The sequence below is a fragment of the Archocentrus centrarchus genome, chromosome 21 (genome assembly GCF_007364275.1).
Source record: "Archocentrus centrarchus isolate MPI-CPG fArcCen1 chromosome 21, fArcCen1, whole genome shotgun sequence".
NCBI lineage: Eukaryota > Metazoa > Chordata > Actinopteri > Cichliformes > Cichlidae > Archocentrus > Archocentrus centrarchus.
This window is the reverse complement of record NC_044366.1, coordinates 13,774,520-13,798,553: the sequence shown is the minus strand read 5'-3', so window position 1 is coordinate 13,798,553 and position 24,034 is coordinate 13,774,520. Positions and strand designations below refer to the sequence as shown.

Here is a 24,034-nt window from a genome sequence, read left to right as displayed (position 1 = left end):
TTATGATGCTCGTACACTTTCTTCCTCTGTTCCCTGTTTCTCTCTCTCTCTCATGCTATATCTTGTTCACCCTTACTATCTCTCCCTGTGATCCTTGTCCAGCCTCTCTCCTTCACTTATTCCTTCGCAGTACTTTTTATTTTTATTTTATTTTTCTCATCTCTCCTCTCACCAATTTCACCTTCTGTCTTTTGCCTCGTTATCACTTTTTCACTCTAAAGCTTTCACTGCTACACAGATGCAAGTAAAATATCTTTATATAAAATATATAATTATATATATTTTTATATAAATATATATCTTTAATTATAGGTGTGAATGTAAGTGTGAATGGTTGTCTCTCTCTGTGTTAGCCCTCTGACAGGCTAGCGACCTGTACAGGGTGTTTCCTGCCTCATGCCCTGGGATAGGCTCCAGCCCCCCGCCTGAAAAAGAAATAAGCGGAGATGGGTGGATGGATGGATGGATGGATGGCTGGATGGATGGAAAAACTTACATTAATCCACAGTTTGTTCATCTAAACTTATCATTCAATGCATCTGCACTCTTAAAAACAGAGACTACTGCAGGTTTCTCATCCCCTAAATTGGCGAAACTTTGTCTAATCTGTTTGTTTAATGATATCAGAATAATTTACAGTATATAATTCCAACAAAAAAGTTGCTTAAATAAGCACAAGAAAGTAGAAACTTTAAACAGATAATCTAAAGCTGTCAAGAAGAAGCCAGACTTACTAGTGATAAAACTGTTGCAACAAAAGCATGTTTTCAGTTTACAAATCTGGTATGTATGAAGAAATCAGTTTACAATAAATTCTGGTCCATGCATGGCAAGTTTTCATGAAGGAAACTAAGTTTTTAACTGCTAAACAAAATACACACAAAAGAAAATAATAAAAATGCATTCTTTTTAAAGGGCCCAGAGCATTGTGTGAAATGCCTTCATTTCAAAGATGGTCCAAACTGTGTGGAAAAGTGTCCCGATGGCCTGCAAGGTGCCAACAGCTTCATTTTCAAGTATGCTGAAGCCAACAACGAATGCCATCCCTGTCATGCTAACTGCACCCAAGGGTAAGTGCAGACAGGAAAAGGACAAGTTAGAGATGTGGGGAGTAATCAGCTTAAAGTGATATCATCACAATAGGTGGATTTGCTCACTATTAGCCGTACATGCAGTCACTACATCACTATTTTATTTATTTATTTTACCAGAGTGACTAGAATATTCTTTTTTTTTATGCTCTGATTCCAAGGAAATTTGACTTTCATTTATTTAGTGTTTAAAAAGCACATGCTCACAAAGCTCTCACTATCCATAGTCTGCAATCATAAAATTATACTCCGAACGTCTTGCAAGACAAGTGAAATAACTAGAGAAGTGAAGCAGAAAATGAGCCTGAAGAGAAAAAGAATCAAAGTAAGGGAAGCCAATACCCTGCCACTCTCCACTGCTCGCTAGCCACTGATCGCTCAATGTAATATTCAACAAGGTTTGGAAAGACATCATTTTGTATTTAACTCCACAGGGAGTTTGTCACGTCCCTGTGTATTATTTCTCCTCTTGTGAGTGACAGCATCCAGCTCGCTTAAGCATAACAATGTTGTCGTAAATGGAAAACACCAGGCTGACACTGTCACAGGTACGGCTTCATAAGCGGGGCCGACTCTCAGAGAAAAAAAAAAATAGTTGATGGAGGGGGAGGGAAAGGAGACATGTTCTGAGTGGGAAAGAAACAGAGCCAGAGGCTTCCAAACATTCAAAAGAGCTACTAAATTTTGGAGAGAGTATATGTGACGTATGACGCTACTGAAACATTAACACAAGGCAACACAAGGCAACGGGTGAAACATCCGGCAGACTTGGTTGCTTTTCATTATAAATCAGTAAAACTTTGTAATCTGTCACTCTAAAAGTAAAGTTTTAGTAAGTTCTAGAGCAAAGACAAAAATAGTAGCCAACAAGACTTTTATTCACATACGTGCGACATTTAAGGCACCAAGCGTATGTCGACATCATGAGCAAGCAGAACACCTTTTTTGACTAATTTTGGCTGCCTGTAAGATTTTGCTCTAGGATCTAAACATTTTTATATACAAGAAATTAATATTTGATTGGAATTGAATTTTGCATTTGTCCCGTATTTATTTACCAAGGTGCATTGGACCAAGACTTCAAGACTGCATCGGCTGGATGGACAGGTACAAAATCCCTTTCTTTGGATCCCTCTTTTATCCTCTTGCATACAAACACACCTAAACAGAAGTACACACACACACACACACACAGAAGAATCATACAGTAAGCAAAGTCTCTGATTAATGGATAGCTCTAAGGCCCCAAATCCCTGTGAGGTCCTTAATGCCTTTTTGTGCATGGTTTTGTGTGTGTGTATGTGTGTGTGTGTGTGTGCCTGGTTTGTGATAAATTGATTGTGCTTTAGCTTTTGTTCTGAAGCTAGGGGGAAAAAGGGAAGAAAATGCTGCTCATAGTTTGCAGCAAATAGATTCAAGATTTCATAAGTGAAACAGTTTGGCATCAAGTGGTGCTAAAAATTGTTATGTGGCGTTTTGAGGGATGATTAAAAAAATAAGCTGGTAGGCAAGAGAAACAGCCTGCACTTCACTACTTTGCGATGACTCTGGAGATTTCCAGCACATCAAAAAGAATACTATATACAAAATTCAGGTAAAAGGTAAATGCAATGGGATGAAAGTGGGGGGAAAAAAATGAAATGTAAGAAACTTTCACTGTCTCACAGCAAAGCACACATTCACATAGAGATAATCCTTGTAAAGGTATATATCTTTCTCCTGGTATTTACTGATCAATATTCAGTATCTGAAAGCTTTCACAGTTGCCAAATAAATAAAAATCATGCCATTCAAAAGACCAAATCTACAAGTGTATATTTGAAATAGTATTTGGGAACCTGCCAACAGGATGAATGGGGACTGCAGCAGATGGCTGAAAGTAACTATCAAAAAACCTTGTGAACAGATCAGCTCTGATCAGATTTCTGATAGCTCTGGCCAGGTTGTAGCTGTAGACACAGCTATCAGGTCTGGTTGCCTTCTCTGATGTGTCACATAAGTTGTGAATCTGTTAACTGTTGGATGTGCCATTTTTGAGCACAGCTGAAAGTGTCGTATCAACAATATGTGATTAGATAGTCTCTCCTACTTGGAATTAGACTTTCCCTTTTATTCAAAATTATCTAAGCTTTCTGATTTTTGATGTCCTTCTGTTCCCTGATTGGTTTATATATATATATATATATATATATATATATATATATATATATATATATATATATATATATATATATATATATACCAGCGGCAGTGTATATGTTAATGAAGCCACAGATAATATTTACATTTACTGTACCATTCTCCCATAAACTGTCCTATTTAACGAATTTATTGACATTTTGTGAAAAAAACAAAACAAAAAAAAACATTTGCTGTCTAGCTGAGAGTTAGATGAGAAGATTGATACCACCTTCACATCTGCCTGTTAAATATAAAGCTAACACTAGAAGATCAGAACAGCACAAAGATGAGTAAGGGGAGAACAATTAGCCTAGGTTATTTTCCAAAATACTCTACCAGCACCTCTAAAGCTTGCTAATTGTCTCGTTATATCGTATCTCATTTGTTTAATCCATATAAAACCCAGATTTTAAAAGCAGTGCAGGGCTTTACAGGCATTATATTCTGGTGTATTTCACCCCGAGGTGCAGTGAATTCCTTGATTGTATTCACTAGCTGCCTGATAATTGCTATTGTTGCTATCTGTGAACTGTATATACATATCAAACATAAAAGATCAAGTATATGTGTTAGAGCTAGACTCAAAAATAAGGTAAACATCTCCTGGTTGTGGCTTCAGAGCAAATCAATTGATCTGAGTATCTCTTCTCATCAAAGAACTGAAGCTGTGTATGTTGCAGACTGTGGTGGACACAGACATGCACTCACCCAACCACCTGCTACACTGTCCCTCTCATGTAATTGTTAATTGACTGTCTTGCTGAACCACTCTGATCACATCTTGCATTGAAGCTCTCAGTCACCATAGGAAGATTAGCTCTTACATACTGGACTAATGCACAGGTATCAGGGTCACGAAATGGGTGTGACCATAATGTCTGATCCTATTTATGTACTTGTGTCTATCTAAGAGATCTAAATGCAAATGCAACAATCTGCGATTTAGTCACTGTTGCTATTAAAACACTTGTAAATTATGTAGTCTTTGTGACTGATGCACTGAACCCTTTTTCAAAGTCACTTAGATCTTTTCTGTCATCTTTTTTCATAAAATCAAAATAAATTGGGCATGCTCAAGATTTTTAGAAATTCAATAGAGCATGCTAGGATAATAATTGCTTAACTGTACAATATTGTGTTGCACTTGTTTCCATACTTCCGTTAATTTGACACCTGTCTCTCTCTCTCTGAAGTTAGAAAATAATGCTGTGTACAGTATATCTCCCTGGACTCCCCTGCTCTTAAACATTCCATGTATCAGGATTTTCCCCATGCAGCTAAAGAGAGAAGATATCATGGAGATGAAGCATTCTTCATTTCCCATGAATAGGGCTGAATGTGACATCATTTTATAGGGTTGTATCCTTGCAGTTTGTAATATACAACCCTGAATAACATCCTTGTTTTCACTGATTTAGGGCAGAGTCTGCGGATGCCTTGACCATGAATGGCTCTTTCGATACATCAAATAAACCAAAGATGGGCTAGTATAATGGATAGCCAACTCAGACAGTTTTGCAGGGCATATCAGAAAAAGTATTGAGATTCTTGATTTCAAGTGACAGCATCACTGTGGTGCTAAGAATTCACTTTGAAGTTTATTTCCATGTTTTTGATCTCAGCCCCGCTTTTAATGAGAGGGCATGGAGGGATATTTGTTACCAGATGAAGCTTAGTGGGAAAATGCATAAAAACTGAAGGTGCACAGGGTTTTTAATGGATCAGCCATATAGGTGTGTGCTTTAGAATCATGTTATGTGTTTTCTTCTTTGTGTGTATAAACATGGTGTTTATGTTTGTTTGTTTTGTTTTTTTTTGTGTGTGTGTGGGGGGGTGCTTTTTTTGTTTGTTTTCTTCTATGCTGCTACATGTACTCAGCAACCTGCCCCCGTTTCTATAATTTCAGTACATTCCCTTTGTTCTTTATATTCTAATTTTCCTCCTTCTCCCTCTCCACTGTCTTTTCTTCAGAACCCCTTTGATTGCAGCAGGAGTAATCGGAGGCCTGTTCATGGTGGTGATCATGGTACTTAGTGTAGCAGTGTCTGTGCGCCGGAAGAACATTAAGAAAAAGAGGGCCCTTCGCCGGTTCCTGGAGACTGAGGTAAACAGGAAAGTGGATTAAGTTGAAAGAAAAAAAAAATGATGTTAAAAGGAAAAAGAAAATGCTGTCTGTTGCACTGAAAGATAATCAGAAACTAAGGCCATAGGTGAAGTTTTCATTTTAAAATGTATGTCTTTATAATGCATTTATTAAAATATGTAGATTTTGCTTGTAAATTAATCAATTCATTTCATAGTCAGTTGGAATATGATGTCTTACGGACCAGTATTTGGTTCAATAGTTAATTTATTTCCTACTCTCAAAGTCACTAATTCACAATCACAGAGCAAATGAGTCAAAATGGTCTTCCATAGGATCACAAAATATTTGTTTTGCTTTTGAAACATATTGCATGTTATTCATTAATAAATAGCAATGCATCATGTTACATAATAAGTCTCCTGAGAAAATAATGTGTTACAGTACTCATTGCATTACTTTTGGATTACTCTGTGACATGAACTGAGATGAATTGCTACATAATTACCATTTAACTATAAACTTTAGGCTACAGTCCCACATGCTGACACAAATTCCTTTCCTAATGAACGCATCCATACAATATTTCTTTTAGTCACATTTTTGTCATTTTATGCAATAGAAATAAAATTAATGTACATAATTCCACTTCTTAAAGCATTTAAAAATTTCCTCTTCCCTGCACACAAAGTCAAGCTGATTGTAGCACAGCTGTGCAGAAAAAAAAGAAATGTTTGATGATTTTATTTTCCATCCGCTCATCTTGCAAATAACGCAAGAACCCTAGTAACGACACAGTTGTTACTGTAATGTGATCACTGAATTTAGTACAGTAATTTGTGACATTACTGTGTTGTAGAGAAATGTCATGATTACACCAAACAAATATAGGAAATGTATATGGATTTGACATTGTGTGTGTGTGTGTGTGTGTGTGTGTGTGTGTGTGTGTGTGTGTGTGTGTGTGTGTGTGTGTGTGTGTGTGTGTGTGTGTGTGTGTGTGTCTGTACTTTTGTAAATTAGTAATGTGTCTGTGTAAAATATGAGATAACCAGACTGAAAGATTCTAAATGATGACTGCAGAACTGGAAAAAGTTTTAGGAACTCAGAGGGCTCAGGTGTTGAATATCCTACTGTATTATAGCGGGCACTTCTTTTAGGAAGAGGTAAGGGACTATACCATTAGAAGAGGTAAAAGTACTCTTTCTTTGTGTAAAAAACACAAGAGGACATCATCTAATGCACTTATGTGTCCGCGCTGAGAATAAGGTCTCATTTCAGTGCTTTCTCTCTATTCAGGGCATAAGTATCAGTGAAGAGTCCTGAAAAAAATAGCATTGATTTGAAGATTTATTATACATCTTTTATACTGTACCTCTTTCATATATGGGCCCCACTTATACTGTCACTTTTTCTTGAGTACTTACATAAGTCTCTTTTTAGTAGTCATACATAAATTCAGCCACTATCTTAATATATGACAGAGCCTTTCTTGTAACAGACCGTATAGTTAATAAAAATATTACATTTATGAGCTAATAATCTTCTTATACTCCAAAAGTGGTGTCTGGTACCAAAGTTAGAAAAAGAAGTGGAATGCAGGAGTAGAAATGGAAACTGCAACTAAACTTTTACACTCTGATTGAAACCATGATGTCTTCATTTGTTTCTGGGTTGCAAAAAAGAGAATTTGCCCTTAATATTTAATATTTATATTGAATCATGCATTTTATCTAATTGAAGGGCAAATCTTATATTGCAGGTTTATTGATTAATATGCTTAAAATTAAGTCTGAAACTTGTTAGGTTTAAGCTACTGAGCATCAGTTTTACCTCTATAGACCACTCAGAAATGTTGCTATATAGTAAACAATTTTAGACTTGTTAAAAATGTTGATGCAGTGTAGATTTAATCAGATCAGTCTACATTTAATAAGTCTCAGCCATATTTCTAATAGTTTCACTGTCAGTTTGACCAGCCAGCCACATTAATGGCAGCAACAGCAGTATATACTGTGCTTACAACAATGAAGGGAGCACTTGAGAAATTTAATTTTGATTTTTTTTAATGTGATTTTGTACTTAGCCCTGAAAGGACTGATAACTTTGGTTTCCTGTGAACTTCATTACATCATTTTGCTCTCAACAAAGTACACAATGTACATTATATGGACAAAAGTATTGTGTTACACATCTTATTTTTGAATTCAGGTGTTTGACTTCAGTCTCATATCCATAGGTGTATAAAATCAATCACCTAGCCATGGACTCTGCCTTTACAAACATTTGTGAAAGAATGGGAACTCATTGAATTCAAGGGTGGTTCTTTAGTAGGATATCTCTGTAGCGACAAGTCAGTTGATGAAATTTCATTCATCCTACATATTCCATGATCAGCTTTAAATTGTATTATTGCAAGCGAATGCATTTAGGAACCACAACAATTCAGCCACAAAGCTGCAGACCACATAAATTTATGGAGAACTTGAGTGCTTAGGTGCATCGTGTGTAAAAGTTGCTAAGGCTCTGCTGACTCAGTAATTGCAGAATGGCATTAACATCAACACAAACACTGTGCACTGGCAGGTTCATGGCATGAGTTTCCATGGCCGAGGAGCTCCTGTAGGTGTAATGTGTAGGTTGCTCAGTACTTTTGTCTATATAGTGTATACCAGTAAGACTTTTCAACTTGAATATTTCATTCATCAAGATCCAATGTGCGATATAAGTGTTCCCTTAATTTATTATAGTATATTTCAGCTAGTGGATTTGCCTTTATGTACCTCCTTACTGTCTTAACTTTTCAAGTTGGGGCTGTTTTGTATCTGTTATTAAGCCTTTTGAAGCCAAATCAACACATCTAGGAATCATTTTAGAAAACTATTGACCATTGTTATGAGGTATTCCTCTGTAGCATGGTAAAATAGAGAGCAAGTGGTTTAGTTTCAGAACTGCAGTTTAGGGTGAGAAAGCAGACAGTTACACTATGCTGCTATGTAGCTGCTGCCCAGCCTCAGCATCTTCAGCACCACTAGTGCTGGACAGCTCCCAGCACAGTGGAAATAACAGAGTTTTGCCTTTATGCGTGTATGGTTAGATCATTTTAAAGACGTCTGTATTGTCTTGGGTGTGTTTTTGGCCCCCCGGCCTACTTGTTTCCACCCTGCAGAAGCTGATTTGTTATTCCATTTAAATGAAGAATGGCTATTGTTTTTAATCAAATGGTAACCATAAGCCAGAGGGACAGAAGCTGCTGAGTACAGCCAGGCTGATTTACACTCTGTCTGTGAGCTTCTCTCTTTCCTCTCTCCCTCTCTAATCTTCCACCCTCTCCTGTAATTCTCCTTATATTGCTCCCTCACTTATGCTTTTGCATCCTCTGACTAATTCGGCGGCTCGCTTTTCCATCGCTGTCTTGTTGTTATTTCTGCTACAGTTCCTTTCCCGCTCCACATCTTCCTTCCTCAAACATAATCTTTCTCCCTCTCTTACTATTTCATCTGTTTGTTCCTCCACTTGAGCAGTAATCAGACAACAAAAGTGTCAACTCCTGTTCAACTACCTCAATTATCTATCGCCCCCATTCTTTTTCTCAGTTTTCATCCATTTTTCTCCATCACTCTCTTCTGTTCCCATATTGTATCACTTTCTTTTCCTTTCACTGCAGACAATGACATGTTAATGGCACATCACAGTTAGGATTTTTCTTGCATTATTTAAAAATTGTCTGCATTGTACTGTAGATTAATACTAAAGTCATCAAAACTATGAAGAAATACATATGGAATTATTTAGTAAACAAAAAAAGGTTAAACAAACCAGAATATGTTTTAGATTTTAGATTCTTCAAAGTAGGCACCTCTTGCTTAGAGCAAGGTGCCTACTTTGAAGACAGCTGTGCACATCTTGGCATTTTCTCAGTCATCTTTATGAGGTAGTCACCTGGAATGGCTTTCAGTTCATAGCTGTGCCTTTTAAAGAGTTAATTTCTTAAATTACTTGCCCTCTTAATGTGTTTGAGACCATCAGTTGTGTTGTGAAGAGGTAGAGTTGGTATACAGTGAATAGCCCTATTAGTAATGTTCCAATTCATATTGTGGCAAGAACTGCTCAACTGAGTAAAGAAAATTCTATCATTATTTTAAGAAAGTAATCATAAGTCAATCTGAAAAATTTCAAGAACTTTGAAAGTATCCTCACGAGCAGTCGCAAAGAGCATCAAACGTTGGGATGGAACTGGCTCTCATCAGGACTGCCCCAGGAAAGGAAGACCAAGTGTTACCTCTGTTGCACAGGATAATTTCATCAGAGGTACCTGCCCCAGAAACCACAAGTTAACAGCACCCCAGATAACAGTCCACCTAAAGCTTCACAGAGTTCAAGTAGCACACACATCTCGATGTTCAGAGAAGACTATGTGAATCTGGACTTTATGGTTGAATTGCTGCAAAGAAGCCACTTCTAAAGAAAAACAACAAGAGAAAGAGAATGCCTTGGGCCAAGGAACACAAAGAACGGACATTAGACCAGTGGAAATCTGTCCTTTGGTTTAATGAGTCCAAATGTGAGATTTTTGGTTTCAAACACCATATCTTTGTAAGATGCAGAAAAGGTGAGCAGATGGTTCCTACATGTGTGGTTCCCACCGTGAAGTATGGAGGAGGAAGTGTGATGGTATGGGGGTGCTTTGCTAGTGACACCGTTGGCGATTTATTCAAAATCCAAGGCACACTTAACCAGCATGGCTACCACAGCATTCTGCAGTGATATGCCATCCCATTTGGTTTGCATATAGTGGGACCATCATCTGTTTTTCAACATGACAATGAGCCCAAAACATCTTCAGGCTTTGTAAGGGCTATTTGACCAAGAAAGAGGGTGATGGAGTGTTGCATCAGATGACCTGGCCTCCATAATCACCTGACCTAAATGCAACTGAGATGGTTTGGGATGAGTTGGATTGCAGAGTGAAGGCAAAGCAGCCAACAAGTGCTCAGCACCTCTGGGAACTCCTTCAAGACAATTGGAAAACCATTTTAGCTGATCACCTCATGAAGCTAATTGAGAGAATGCCAAGAGTGTGCAAAGCTGTAATCAAAGCAAAAGAGCTTACTTTCTAAAATCTAAAGCATATTTTGGTTTTTTTAACACTTTTAAGTTTACCACATGAATTTACAATATAGGAAAGAAAATTAAAAAAATTGAATGAAAAGGTGTGTCCAAACTTTTGACTGGTGTGTGTGTGTGTGTGTGTGTGTGTGTGTGTGTGTGTGTGTGTGTGTGTGTGTGTGTGTGTGTGTGTGTGTGTGTGTGTGTGTGTACACATACACATAATTTAGGTCACAGTTTCTAGAAACTGCCTTTTTGCCATTATCTTTTAAAGCCTATGAAAAAGGTCTGTTTTTTAACTTAATTATGGAAGTGTTTTGTGTTCCTGTGATTTTCCTAAAGCTAAATTGCATTTAATTGCTTAGCAACAAGTATCGCATATTAGACTTATCCTGTGATAAGTTGTGACTTTTAAAGTATCATCATATTAATTTCCCCATTTGGAGCTTTTGTTAGATAGATTTGTGCTGCAGCACTCACTGACTGAATGTGCTATTTTATTGGATGTGTTTTTAGTTGGTGGAACCTTTAACACCCAGTGGAACAGCACCCAATCAAGCCCAGCTTCGCATCTTGAAAGAAACAGAACTGAAAAGAGTCAAGATCCTCGGCTCCGGGGCTTTTGGGACTGTTTACAAGGTAAAATACGGTCAAATGTGAAATAATAGTAACTGTTTGCACTTCAGCTCCAACTACTGAACTGCTGTTCTACTAAAAAGTGAGATCATGATGTGACATTGTGTTCACATTCTCGCTTCATGAGAAAAAGACAAGAGAGAGATTGCAGGATCATTAATGACAGGAAATGAGATGGAGGGCTGGAGGCGGGAGATGAAAAGAATAAGTAATAGCAGACACTGAGACCCCTGGGGTGACAGTGAAATAAGAGGTAGCTGAGGTCACCACCATAGCAATGAAGGGTTGGGTAAAAGTTGGTAAAAAATTCTGAAATTAGAAAGAACAGACTTTCTCTCCCTGAAATTATAATTGGTCATTTTGTGTGTCCACCCTTTCTCAATGTAGGCCAGAGGTATGTGGCATCAGTGCACATGTCTTTTTTCAAAGCAAGGTCTTGCATGCTTTCCTGGGAAATTTCAAGGCATTTCTAGACTTGTAAGAATATGCTGTATAGTCAGTTATAAGTCTTATAGGTGAGCTATAGAACCCTGACAGGTCCTTTAAGGCCAGAAGACATCAGAGCAGTACCTCATCTCCATAGCTGAAACTTCATAGTCAGAGTTCATAGCCAATTTTGAGGGTCACCATTCAGACCAGCTTGTAAATTAAGCACTTTGTAGGATGGCTTTTACAGCTAAAATACAGACAAGAGTTAGTTAATTAAATTATAACATTGTTTTATGTTAGTTAGTTAGTTGGTGGCACTATACTTACTTGGCTGATTTTAGCATTTCACCATGGCAGTTTAATAGAACAATCTAAGGTCCATTTGGAGCTGTAGACTCCTCTGTCACATTTAATTGCACCAAAGTTTGTAGAAATGTGCAGCTTATATGTTACAACCAGCCCATAGTTTGAAAAAAAAAATGGAAGCACGCTACCAACTGAATACAAATCCATCCATTTTCTTCATCCAGTTCAGGGTTGTGGAGGAGCTGGAGCCTATCCTAGCGGCCATAGGGCAAGAGGCAGGGTACACCCTGGGCAGCTTGCCAGTCTGTCGCAGGGCTAACACAGAGAGACAGACAGCCATTAACACTCACATTCACACCTATGGGCAATTTGGAATCACCAATTAACCTAACCCCACTGCATGTCTTTGCACTGTTGGAGGAAGCCAGAGTTCCTGGAGGGAATCCATGCACACACGGGGAGAACACGCAAACTCCACCCAGTAAGGCCCCAGCCAGATGGTGGATTCAAACCCAGGACCTTAGTGCTGCTGTGTGGCAGCAGTGCTAACCACTGCACCACTGTGCTGCCTGTGAATAATAAGAATAAAAATTAACAAAGATTTATTAAATTAAATTAATGATACTCATGATGTGTGTGAGTCTGTATTAGTGGTGTAATGTGGTGCATGTTGTATGTGCAAAATCAAGCTAAAAGGATAACTCAAAGAGGACCAAACAGGGGGACGGAGCATGGAGACAGCATAGACACCATCACAGGAGCGGAGCAGAGTAACAGCAGCAGTGAGGGCCTTGGAAGTCACGATTTAAATAGCCGTGAAGAACACTGGTCAGGTGTTCTGCATTTTTGCAAGCTCCCATATCTCCAGATGGGAATGTCCTGCAACACAAAGCACTCACACACACACTGACCTCTCAAGAAGGCCTGGAGCTGTAATATATGTAAACAGTTTAATATGTTTCCTCAACATTTTGGAATAGAATGGTAACATCTTGTACGTATATGGACATTTAACAAAGTTTAAAAGAGATGTTTTCTTTCTAGTGTAAAATATGCCATTTTGTTTAGCAATTTTAGCTATAGCACCCCATTTTTAGTTGCAGTTTTTTACTAAAGGTAATGTAGCAAACAGTAAGATCTGTAAATCACTTACAAACCAACAAACCAGTTTTTCCAGCTAGATCATAGATGCCCAAGCTTTCATGCTGTGTGCGCAAATTATTGTGTTGAATAATGATCATCTACAGAATTACAGGCAGAAAAGGACAAAAAACTGATGCATCAAATTGCTCATTATTATCAACTTGCTTAAATCGTTTAGAAGATAGTTTTCTTTTACTCTATGTGTGGAACCTAGGCCACCATTCTGGATAGAAGGCCTAGGTTTCATTCTGTGTAGTCACATAAGGGTGGAACAAAGGTGGAACACATTTTAATCACTTTGAAAAAGTTGAGAGGTACTTGATTTTTCTTCTCTTTCAAATATTCCATCCACTTCGGCAGCTGCTAAATCACTTTAATCCTCCCTAAAATTAGATACTTCAAAATGATTAAATAGTTTTGCCCAAGTCTTTTTGAAGGGCAAAATAACCTTAATCATACAGCATGCAGTTCAGTTTTATAATCAGCCAGTGAGAATATGAAACATTGTTATTTATAAAGTTCACAAAGTAGGGTGTAAAACACTCCATTTATTGAGATCCCTGCTATTCCTCCAGGAGCTATAATATTTTTCTTTAACTGTCATTTCTGTTAGTAGAGGATTTGTGACTGTGCAATTAGTGTAATGACTCATCATCATCTTGCGTGTGTGTGTGTGTGTGTGTGTGTGTCTGTCTGTCTGTCTTTCCTCTTTAGGGTATCTGGGTCCCAGAGGGGGAAACTGTGAAAATTCCTGTTGCCATTAAAATCCTAAATGAGGCCACAGGACCCAAGGCTAATGTGGAATTCATGGATGTGAGTATCATAAACACAAGATACAAAAAAAAGTAACCTGACAGTACAGTTCAAACTCAAGTTTCACAAAGATAACGTATATGTAGACAAATTACAAGTTAATGTTCATACAGTTTGTCCACCTTTTGTTCTGAAGCATAGCAGTCTCACTGTTAAACATTAAAGGCACTGCAATTTATAAATATAGTGTGTCCAAGAAAAAAAACTGAGGTTTGTTTCTGAAAGCCTTTATCCAGCTGTCCATCTGATGCTGAAGTTAAGTTCAGTTCAGTACTAAACTAACCTACACAAGTACTGTAAAGAAGGTGGTAAAATTAAATCTATAACGACTAAACTTGAACACCACTGACACCAGACTAGAAATCATAAGGTGCCTGTAGGAGCCCTACATGTGCAGACACACACACACATCATGCCACAGGCTCCTTGCGCAGCGCACAAGGCCCCATTTATAAAACATTCACATCTTGGCTCATTTCAAAAGGAAGAGTGAAAAAAAATCAAAATTATTACCCTGTGATGATGCAATGCAGATGAAATAACTCATATCAACTCACGTACTCATGCGTGCACGCACGCACGCACGCACGCACACACGCACGCATTGAAAGCGACCCACTTGCACTCATGTTTTGCACTTAGTTTGACAGTCTAAAAGGAAGAGTTTTGGAGGGTTAGCATTTCTATTTTTATCACGATGTCTTTGATGAATATCCCATATGTGTTTAATTTATGTTCCAAGTGCTTTGGGAGGTTGTCTGACAATCAGAAAATCAGACAGAGCAATGAGATTGCAACATGTAGGTTACACAGAAACAGTGGACATAATATATATAATGCCTGAAAGGCATGCATCCATACGGATCTACTAATACACTTGTTTAGTTTTTGTCATAGATAGTTTTGTTGTATTTTTTGTTTGTTTGCTTTTCCTTTTTAAGAATACCTTCCATCACCTCCATCTGGCTCCACAGTCTTCTTCTAACTGACTGCTGAGCAGCTGGGGGCTCTAGCTTCTGCTCCAGGGAACACCAGTGGTAGTTACAAAGGGAAAGCAGAGTGCCATTCATTTACTTTACCATCCATTATTTTTCAGCCAGACTAGGATTTCTGACTGGTGACCTTCTAGCTGCAGGCCACTCAGTGCCCCAGTCTCACTTGCCTCTGACTGTTTGAAGAATGTCACAGAGGATTGATTGTGTGTGCTTGTGTGTGTGTGTGTGTGTGTGTGTGTGTGTGTGTGTGTGTGTGTGTGTGTGTGTGTGTGTGTGTGTGTAGGAGTTTGCCCCTCCTTACCTGTGGTGCATTAAGAGAGGGGAAACCTCTCTTTTTTTATGGCTGACAATAAAACACCAAGTCTGCCGCCTTTCAGCAAGTGCTTGGCAAAGTGAAAAGGTGTTTATACCATACACTACTGCCATGCATGTATCGATCTACATGCATTCAAGATGCTTGTGCATGCAATAAGAATAACAGCCACAGCAACTGCAGCATGCAGTTCTGTTCTTCATATTAATGTTTTACTCAGTTATTATTCTCTGAAGCCCTCCAATATATCAGGTTTAACAATATGATATATGCATACGATGCACAAAATATAGCAATCTATAAAGAATTTCTCAACACAGTGTTTAAACAGTGCTTCTCAGAAAAGGAAAAAAAGAGAGAGAAATATCAGAGCAGTGACTGTGGAAAAAATACATTAGTTTAGCTTGTTAAAATAAATTGTTTTAATTTTATTAAATATTCATATAATTCTGTCAACTATAAACACCTTATTTCAGTTCAGTTTTATAACGAATTGCAAAAGTAAAAAAAAAATGTTTGTATTTAATTGTAACAGCAAAATTACAATTCAGTAGGGATGTAAACTTTATATAAAAATGTACAAAAAAGAGCAACCTTTGCAAATCCCTTTTTGTGTTTTATATAACTGTTATCTCAGCCCAACAGTAGTGCTTCCAGGGCCTAAAGGGATGTTCACAGGATTTGTTATTCACAGACACATTCTCTCTCTTTTACAGTACATCACCACAACTACAACAGCCCCTACCTCTCCACTTAATAACTTTAAAGTCTGTTGCCTTAATTCCACATGTTGTGGGTTTTTCAATTAGTATAATTCTTTTTTGTACTTATTTATTTTATATGTAGACAGCTCAAAAAATGCTTTATAGGATGCTGTTGAAGTAATTCATTTTGAGGATACTAGCTCACAGAGTTGATGTAAATAGCATGCAGGGTTAACAGATTCAATGATACTCCATCGCAGTGGCACCTGAACACCAGAACAAAACACATTTGGTTGAAAAGGATCCTGCAGGCAGGAAGGAAGACCCAGTTAGTCAAAGACTTTGGCCTGACCTCACCTTTAGTGTATCTATACCCATCAGTGACACATAAGCATGGACCACATTATGCAAGCAGTGATAAATGAGCATATCAATCCTAAAATGTATAGTGGTTGTATCTTTCTGTCAGTGTTCATTGGAGCTTTACGCCATGTTTCTTCCCCCAGTAAATACACAGAGCCACATCTACCTATCAGTTTTATTTTTGGTGCTAGCCACCTTATGATGAATTTTCACACTACAGTAACTTATAACTGCTGTAGCCACTAAGTTTTGTGTTGTGTGCATATACCTATACATTAGGTACATACAAAGTTACAGGTGAGCAAATGAAGGCATGTTTCTGTCTTCTGGAGAGTTTCTGTATCGTGAGATTAATAAGTGTCAGTTCCAATCATATGCAGTATTATCAGCAGGTGTAATTGCTTTGAGCCTACATACTCTAATGTATAGCAGCAAAATTTCATAATAACACCATAACACCAGTACGAAAAAACATTCATACTATATACAAAAGGGCAAATACTCCTGATTTACAGTATTCTGACCTTGCTCTATTTACTAGATTTTTTGCTTACTACACAGAATGCTGACAGTCTCAAAATGCTGAGTCACTTTGATGTCAGGGTTTTGAATAAAATTGCACTGTTTCTGACTGAGTGGAACCTTGCTGTTCACTTCAAGAGGAACTTCAACCTTAAACAGAATAAGGGGTCCTATGATCTTTGGCAGTTCTGTCTATGCTGGTAAACATGATGAATTCTCTAGCAGTGTGAGAGTCTGACATTTGTCTTTTGACATTTAGAGTTAGTTGGACCCAATACATATATTATGAAAAAGGTACGTATATGTATATATACACAGTTTTTGTTCTACACAACAAACAAAACAAAAAACTTTTTGTCCTGGTCATGGAACACTGGACCAGGTCTTTATTCTCTCATGGATATTTGAGTGTTCGTGGGAGTTTGCTCAACCAGTCTACATGTGTTTTGTGGTCTTAGAGAAGACATTTGACCGCGTCCCTCATGGTATCCTATAAGAGGTGTTTCAGGGATATGACATGTCTGGCCCATTGTTACAAGTCATTCGGTGCCTGTACAACTGCAGCAAGACCTTTGTCTGCATTGCCAGCAATAAGTAGAACTCATTCCCAGTAGGTGTTGGGCTTTGCCGGGCTGTTCATGTTCATAATTTTTATGAACAGAATTTCTAGGTGGAGCCAAGTGGCAGAAGGCTGAACATAAAAGCTGCCAATTTACCAGTCAGTCTAAGTTCCTACCCTCACCTATGGTCACAAGCTCTGGGTAATGACCAAAAGAATGATTTCACAGATAGAAGCATCAGAAATTAGCTTTCTCTGAAGGGTGTCTGGGCGCAGCCTTAGTGATAGGGTCAGAATTTCAATTATTCAGGAGGGATTCAGAGCCACTACTCGTCCACACTGAAAGGGGCCATTTGAGGTGGTTTGGGCATCTAATGAGGATGTGAACCTCCTGGGCAAGGTCTTCTGGGTATGTCCTACTAGAAGGAAGCACTGGGGTAGACCCAGGACACACTGGAGAGATTATGTCTCACGACTGGCTTAGGAACACAGTATCCCCTGGTGTTGGAGGAGGCAGCTGTTGAGAGGGAGGTCTGGACTTCTTTGCTTAGGCTGCTGCCCTGGATGGATGGATGGATGGATGGATGGATGGATGGATCAGTGGAAGGAAGGAAGGAAGGAAGGAAGGAAGGAAGGAAAAAGAAACAGTGACAAAATAATAGAAAGAAAACCCTAAATCTCCCTTTGCACTGTGCATTTTCAGGGTGTTTTTGCACCTATAGTTTGTTTACTCTGGTCCAAGTCAGTTAATGAGTTTTTAAACATGTAGCTTTTCCCTGATTGGTTTCTTTTCACTCCAAGCACAAAAACTCCAAGTGAATTCCAGTAATTCCAATCAACCCAAAATGTCTTGCTGAAGAAACCACATGTAAACATTCATTCCACTTATTGGCTAGACGTGTCTGGGGTGGGAACAATACAAGAAAATACAGGAAGAACATACTGTGGATAACATGAAGAATTTATTCTTAACATTCATACTTATCTGGACAATATTTTACAGTTTTTGTCCTCTGAATGTTTATGGTACTCTGCTGCCTCCTAGAATTTAAGCATACCTGGCTACCTGAAGGTATTTACCTCAGATTTGCAGCGTACACCTGGTAGTTGGGTTGGATCATGGTCAGATCACTGCTCTGGAGTTAATTTGAAATTGGACTGAAACCACTGCCTCCAAGGGGTCTCAGTGCAGCTGTTTTGTTCTGCACCAAGTGTGATTACTGTGTTCACATCTGCACAAATTAATCGCAATGGGGAAAAACAAGTTTCATTTAAACAGATTAAATAGTGCAGGTGAGAAATACCCTTAGACCATCTGAAATTTGACTTCCAGACATGAGAGAAACCCAGTATTGTCAGTCCAAGACTGAGGTCCTAAATAACAGAAAGATGTGTGCACCAGACAAGCATGCAGATGTGTCAGAAATATAGGTCCCTGTTCTCACAGTGCATATGCTGATATGTACACATTTACAAACAAGCCATAAAACAATCAAGAAATAATGCAGAATAGACTAACCTGCCTATTTAGTCAGTGTCTTACGTGGTAAATGTGTGTTCAAGTGTTCCCTCTGAGCTAAGGTAGATGTAAATACAAAGCAAAGCAGATCATTAAATCTGTGTGTTTCCATTACTTATTGGTGAAATATTTGTTTAATGGTATCCCAGAAGCAATACTGACATATGAAGGTGAACGCTTATACATCCTAAAGATTTAGTGACAGTGTGTTATTATCAAAAGAGTACGATCTTCAAACATTCAGCTAAATGCTGTTTTGTTAAAATCCTTTATCCAGAAGCAGACACAGAAACACTGTTACATATGAAGCTGAAGTTTATTGTAATTACAGAATGGTCAGTAGTCTAGAGTAGGTGACTATTTGTAGCTGGCCACGAGTAGAGGCTGGCAGAAAGTTCAGGTTGAGTTGGCTTGGAGGGTTAAATGGTATAATATAGAGGGATTGACCTGAAGCACAGGCGACAAGCATTACAAAAGAGCTAAACTGTTTAGAGATAAAAACGCAAAAGCAAGAGTTTGGGATCCTGAGTATGGAGTGAAGAGCCAGGGATTAAATGCAGCGTCCCTGATATGAAGATGAGCCTCAGGTGTGCCAGTTCATTGAGCAGGAGTTGCCACAGCCAGCAGTCACTCCACAGAGAGACAGACAAACAGGGCTGTTTCCAGAATATTTTCAAAAGGGTGTCACAGGATGGACTAAGATCAAGACACGGGGTCCATAGGAAATCAGAATAAATACAGAATTGGCATTGAAAACACTGGACACAATTTTCAGGCTTGTGCCCTAATGCAGGTGCATTGTTTGAAAAGTGGGACTGTGCAGAACTTTCACCATCAAAATATTCTTATTTATTTACCTGAAGTAAAAAAGGAAAGCCAATCATATTTGTGGGATGTGGTACCATTCTGTGCTCTCTTTTGACACACCCCTGCAGACAAAGAAAAAGTAAACTATATATATATATATATATATATATATATATATATATATATATATATATATATATATATATATATATATATATATGAAAGTGTGTGTGTGTGTGTGTGTGTGTATATGAAAGAAAGTATTTCAGTCTTTGCTACAGCCAGGTTCTTTTGGCACAGTTACCTCATACCCAGCACACATAACGTATCTGCATATATATTTGTTTTTTGTTGTTTGTTTGTTTGTTTGTTTGTTATTTGTGTTTATTGAAAAAAAGACTACTGCTGGAAATAAACATGGCATACTATTACAAATTAAAATAGCCAACTGTAATTATTTCCCTCCAAATGCCTGAGTGTATATCTGTTTCATTCAGGAGGCTCTAATCATGGCTAGCATGGAGCACCCGCACCTGGTCCGACTGCTGGGTGTCTGCTTGAGTCCCACAATCCAGCTGGTCACGCAACTGATGCCTCATGGGTGCCTGCTTGACTATGTCCACGAGCACAAAGACAACATCGGATCACAGCTGTTGCTCAATTGGTGTGTTCAGATAGCCAAGGTAAGGGGAAAAAAAACTTCATTAGCTATTTAAGTACAACATACATGATTGGCTAATAAGGTTGATGGTGATAAACTTAATATTTGGTTGAGTGGCATCCTGGTTGATATATAAAGGGTATTTAATGAATGCATGCTTGACTTTGCCTTTGAATTATGTCTCAACCAATTGAGGCCAAATGAATTACAACATAATTTCTAGACTGAGAAAAAAATGTGTTTGTTAGTCTGTAGCACATGGCCGCGAGCCATAGGCAACCGACTTGGTAAAAAGTAAGTGTGTAGTGGATTCTGCAGCAGACATCAGCAACCCCACTTCCTTGTCTCTCTGTAGAAGTGAAATAAATAATTCAAAGTCTTTCTTGACTTTAGTGGGGGAAATGTGGAGTGTAGGGAACTCGGTGTTATAGGATCATGGATGTCGGAGTGCATTACAAATTGCTATAATTTTGTTGGCAGTATTAATAACTGACAGATACACATAAAGTCATGTGGAATACAAGGTTTTCAGAGGAATCTGTGCGGGCCTGTAAATTTTTAAGTGCACTGTTGCTGTGTTCATAGGAATTAAGAAGGTAAGTAGCAGTCAGGTGCTGCTAATTAAGTGTTTTTGATTAACTGATTGTCACCACCTCTATATAGCAGAAATGTTGGCAGGTTGCTGGTCTGGAGCATTTAGGTTTGTGTTAACACAATGCCACAGTCTCCCGAGGAATGGTAGTCCCAGCAATTTCACCCCAAGGACAGACCATACAATGCTCAGAGAAATTGCAAAAAAACCCAAGAGCCACATCTCAGACTCTACAGGTCTCAGTTAGCATGTTAAGAGTTCATACCAGTAAAATTAGAAAAAAGCAGACCAAGTAGAGCTTGTTTGGAAGAGTTGCCAGGAGAATTCAGTTCTCTTTGAAAAGAACACAGCAGCATTGCACCTTAGGTTTGCAAAGTTGCATCTGAACAAACTAGACTTCTGGAAGAATATCCTTTAGACAGACAAGAACAAAGTGGAGATGTTCAAACATAATGCACAGCGCCACATCTGGCAAAAAACAATCACAGCATATCAGCACAAACACCTCATGTAAGTATTCTAGAGTCAAATGTTTGCCTGAAACTGGGTCACACAACAGGACATTGATCCCAAGCACAGCAGCAAATCCCCAACAGAAAAAAAAAAAAAAAGAATGAAGGTGTTGCAGTGGCCCAGCCAAAGTTCAGAGCTCAATCTGACTGAAATGTTGTAGCAGGAACTTAAGAGAGCTGTGCATAAACCTCAATGAACTGAAGAAGCGTTGCAAAGAAGAGTGGGCCAAAAGTCCCCACAGCAATGTGAGAATCTGATAAACTAATACAGAAAACGATTACTTAAGTTATTGCTGCTAAACGAACAAGCTACTTAATCATGGGGTGTACTTAGTTTTTCACAGGACTGCGGAGTCCTATAAAAACTCTTTCTTATGATAGTATTATTGTTTCCTATGCCTGTGATTAAATCTCTAAATATGTTGCATTCTGACTGGTTCATGAAATTGTCATACAGAAATGTATTGGGCTGAAAAGCCAGGAAAATCAGAATGAGAATGGCTCAGTAATCCCCGTGGTCCCAGATTTAATATCTTAGACAAATATTTCAGTTGCTGTTTTTGGCTACATCAGAAGCAAGTGAGTTGCCAAGGGAAAATATTAAACCATCAGTTAAATTTGGGACACACTCGTGATCATACCACATACACAGTACTTTTTATTTAATACCAAAGGCGATCAGAATTTGCATTAAGTCTTGACATGCTAATGCTGACAAACACCCATGCTGTGCCACACAAATGTTTTCATGGTATGGAATTAATCACACAAATTACTGAGATAAGCTATATGTACGAGAATAAATATATGCCTGCTGTGAACAATTGTCAACATGGAGAGATTTATTATTCATAAAGGGTAGATATGATGATGTATTATTTACTACTGTGTTGTGTTACAGTGTGTCTCATGCATATATTGTTTTGTGTTTTCAATAATTGGCTACCGCTCCTGGAAACGCAAACAGCCACCAGGGGCCACGGTTAATAAGGTGCCCACCTTTGGGTTGACCCAAACACAAATAGTCCTTCACAAAGAATTTCTCTGAATACATCTCATAATAACATCTATCTAAATTCTTGAGGCTTGAAAATACGAATTTTTTCATTCTGTTTATCATCAGTGCATGCACTCTCACAGTCTTACATGGCTATTAAGGTTGTTGCAAGTGACAGGGCTCCACTCTGAGGTAACATCCCTGTGGTCCTCCCTCTCTGTCAAGGCCATGATCACAGCCATAGATTATTAATAGCATGATCTGTCATGAGAGCCATACTAATGAGCAACTTCATCAGAACTACCACGTATGCAGGGCTGTGATACCCAGCATTTTCTTCCTTTTCTTTTTTTTTTCTATTTTGTTTTATATTTCCATGTTCTATAATTATGCATCATTTTCTCTCCGAATTCAACAGCACTCTTCATCACATGTTGAAGTTTTACAACAATTTTAATGTTACTAATTTAGAACTAAGTTCTGACTATTACTAAGTAAAAATGACGTCAAAATATTGTGCTGTTTTAATTTTGGTAAGCACAGTACAGAAAGTCTCAAACGATTTGTCCAGTTAATCTAGATAACTTCCTCATGAAGCTTTTCATGTGGAACTTGATGCATAGCTTTTTCTTTATCCACATTTCACCCATCACACTAATTTGATAAGCAAGGGAAATGAAATCCACTTTTATTTTTTCCAGTTCTGGTACAGAGTGAGACCTGTGATAAGTACAGAAGTAATAAGTATTTTCTCTTAATGATTTACAACAGTATAATAACGCATCAGGAAGCAGTTGTCAAGAAGAACCCATTGTTGCCACTATGGATTTACCAATGGTAAGCAATACAAAAGATTATACTATAGAACATATGCATATTAGACTCAAAGAGGATAACAAACCACGACATAGTTTACAGCAGGCCTACATTGTTAGGAACAAGTCACTGCTGTCTGAGTGTGAAGTGTACCCTTGGTTTCAGATCCATCCCTTTGTGTGTCTCATCTGGTTACAAACATGGAAACATATACAGGTTTTAACACTTTGTTTTAGCCATGTTAGCAGAGTGTTTTTGGCTGTGTTCCAAACTGACATCGTGGCAAGTATTTGAGTGCTAGTACAGTTCAAATCCTGGCTGAGTCTTCATTTGTAGATTTTGCATGTTCTCCCTGTGCCTGTGTGGGTTTCCTCAAGGTACCAGCACTTCCTCCCACAGTCCAAAGATTGTTCACTTTTTCTCTAAAGTACCTCCACCTCTACAAATAAGACTGGTTTTAAAAAGAAAAAAAAGTTAAGTTAAATCACAGATAATCATGGACTTTGTTATTGTGAGTCTGACATTAAGTGAAAAAAAATGAAATGTCTGAAGGATTGCCATCAAACTTAGGACAAGCAGTAATTTACCCACTGGAGCATATTTCTATCAATCTACTGAAGTTTCATCTAGCACAATTATCAGGTGAAAAATTATCAGCTGAAAACCTCAAACCCACAAACCACTAAGCTCTTAAAAAACTCACATTGCCATTTATAATCCTTTTATCAGACTAAGACTGACAAGCTGGCAATGTCTATTCACCAAAAAAAAAAAAAAAAAAAAGCCAGGAAATATTCCACGCATTGTACTAAAATGCATTAAGCCTTTAGCTGAATTAAACTTTCTGTCAACTGCATCTTTCTGCTTCGCTCTTTGTTATCTA

General features: G+C 38.2%; 1 protein-coding gene across 1 annotated transcript in view; it reads left to right on the top strand.

Annotated features, from left to right (window-relative positions):
* Positions 1-24,034, top strand: part of erbb4b (erb-b2 receptor tyrosine kinase 4b) — a 311,401-nt gene that overhangs the window by 247,031 nt on the left and 40,336 nt on the right. The window contains exons 15-20 of the mRNA XM_030758147.1: positions 916-1,070; positions 2,154-2,198; positions 5,244-5,376; positions 10,981-11,103; positions 13,693-13,791; positions 20,071-20,256. Of these exons, the coding sequence (XP_030614007.1) occupies positions 916-1,070; positions 2,154-2,198; positions 5,244-5,376; positions 10,981-11,103; positions 13,693-13,791; positions 20,071-20,256 (741 nt within the window). The remainder of the gene's footprint in view (positions 1-915; positions 1,071-2,153; positions 2,199-5,243; positions 5,377-10,980; positions 11,104-13,692; positions 13,792-20,070; positions 20,257-24,034) is intronic.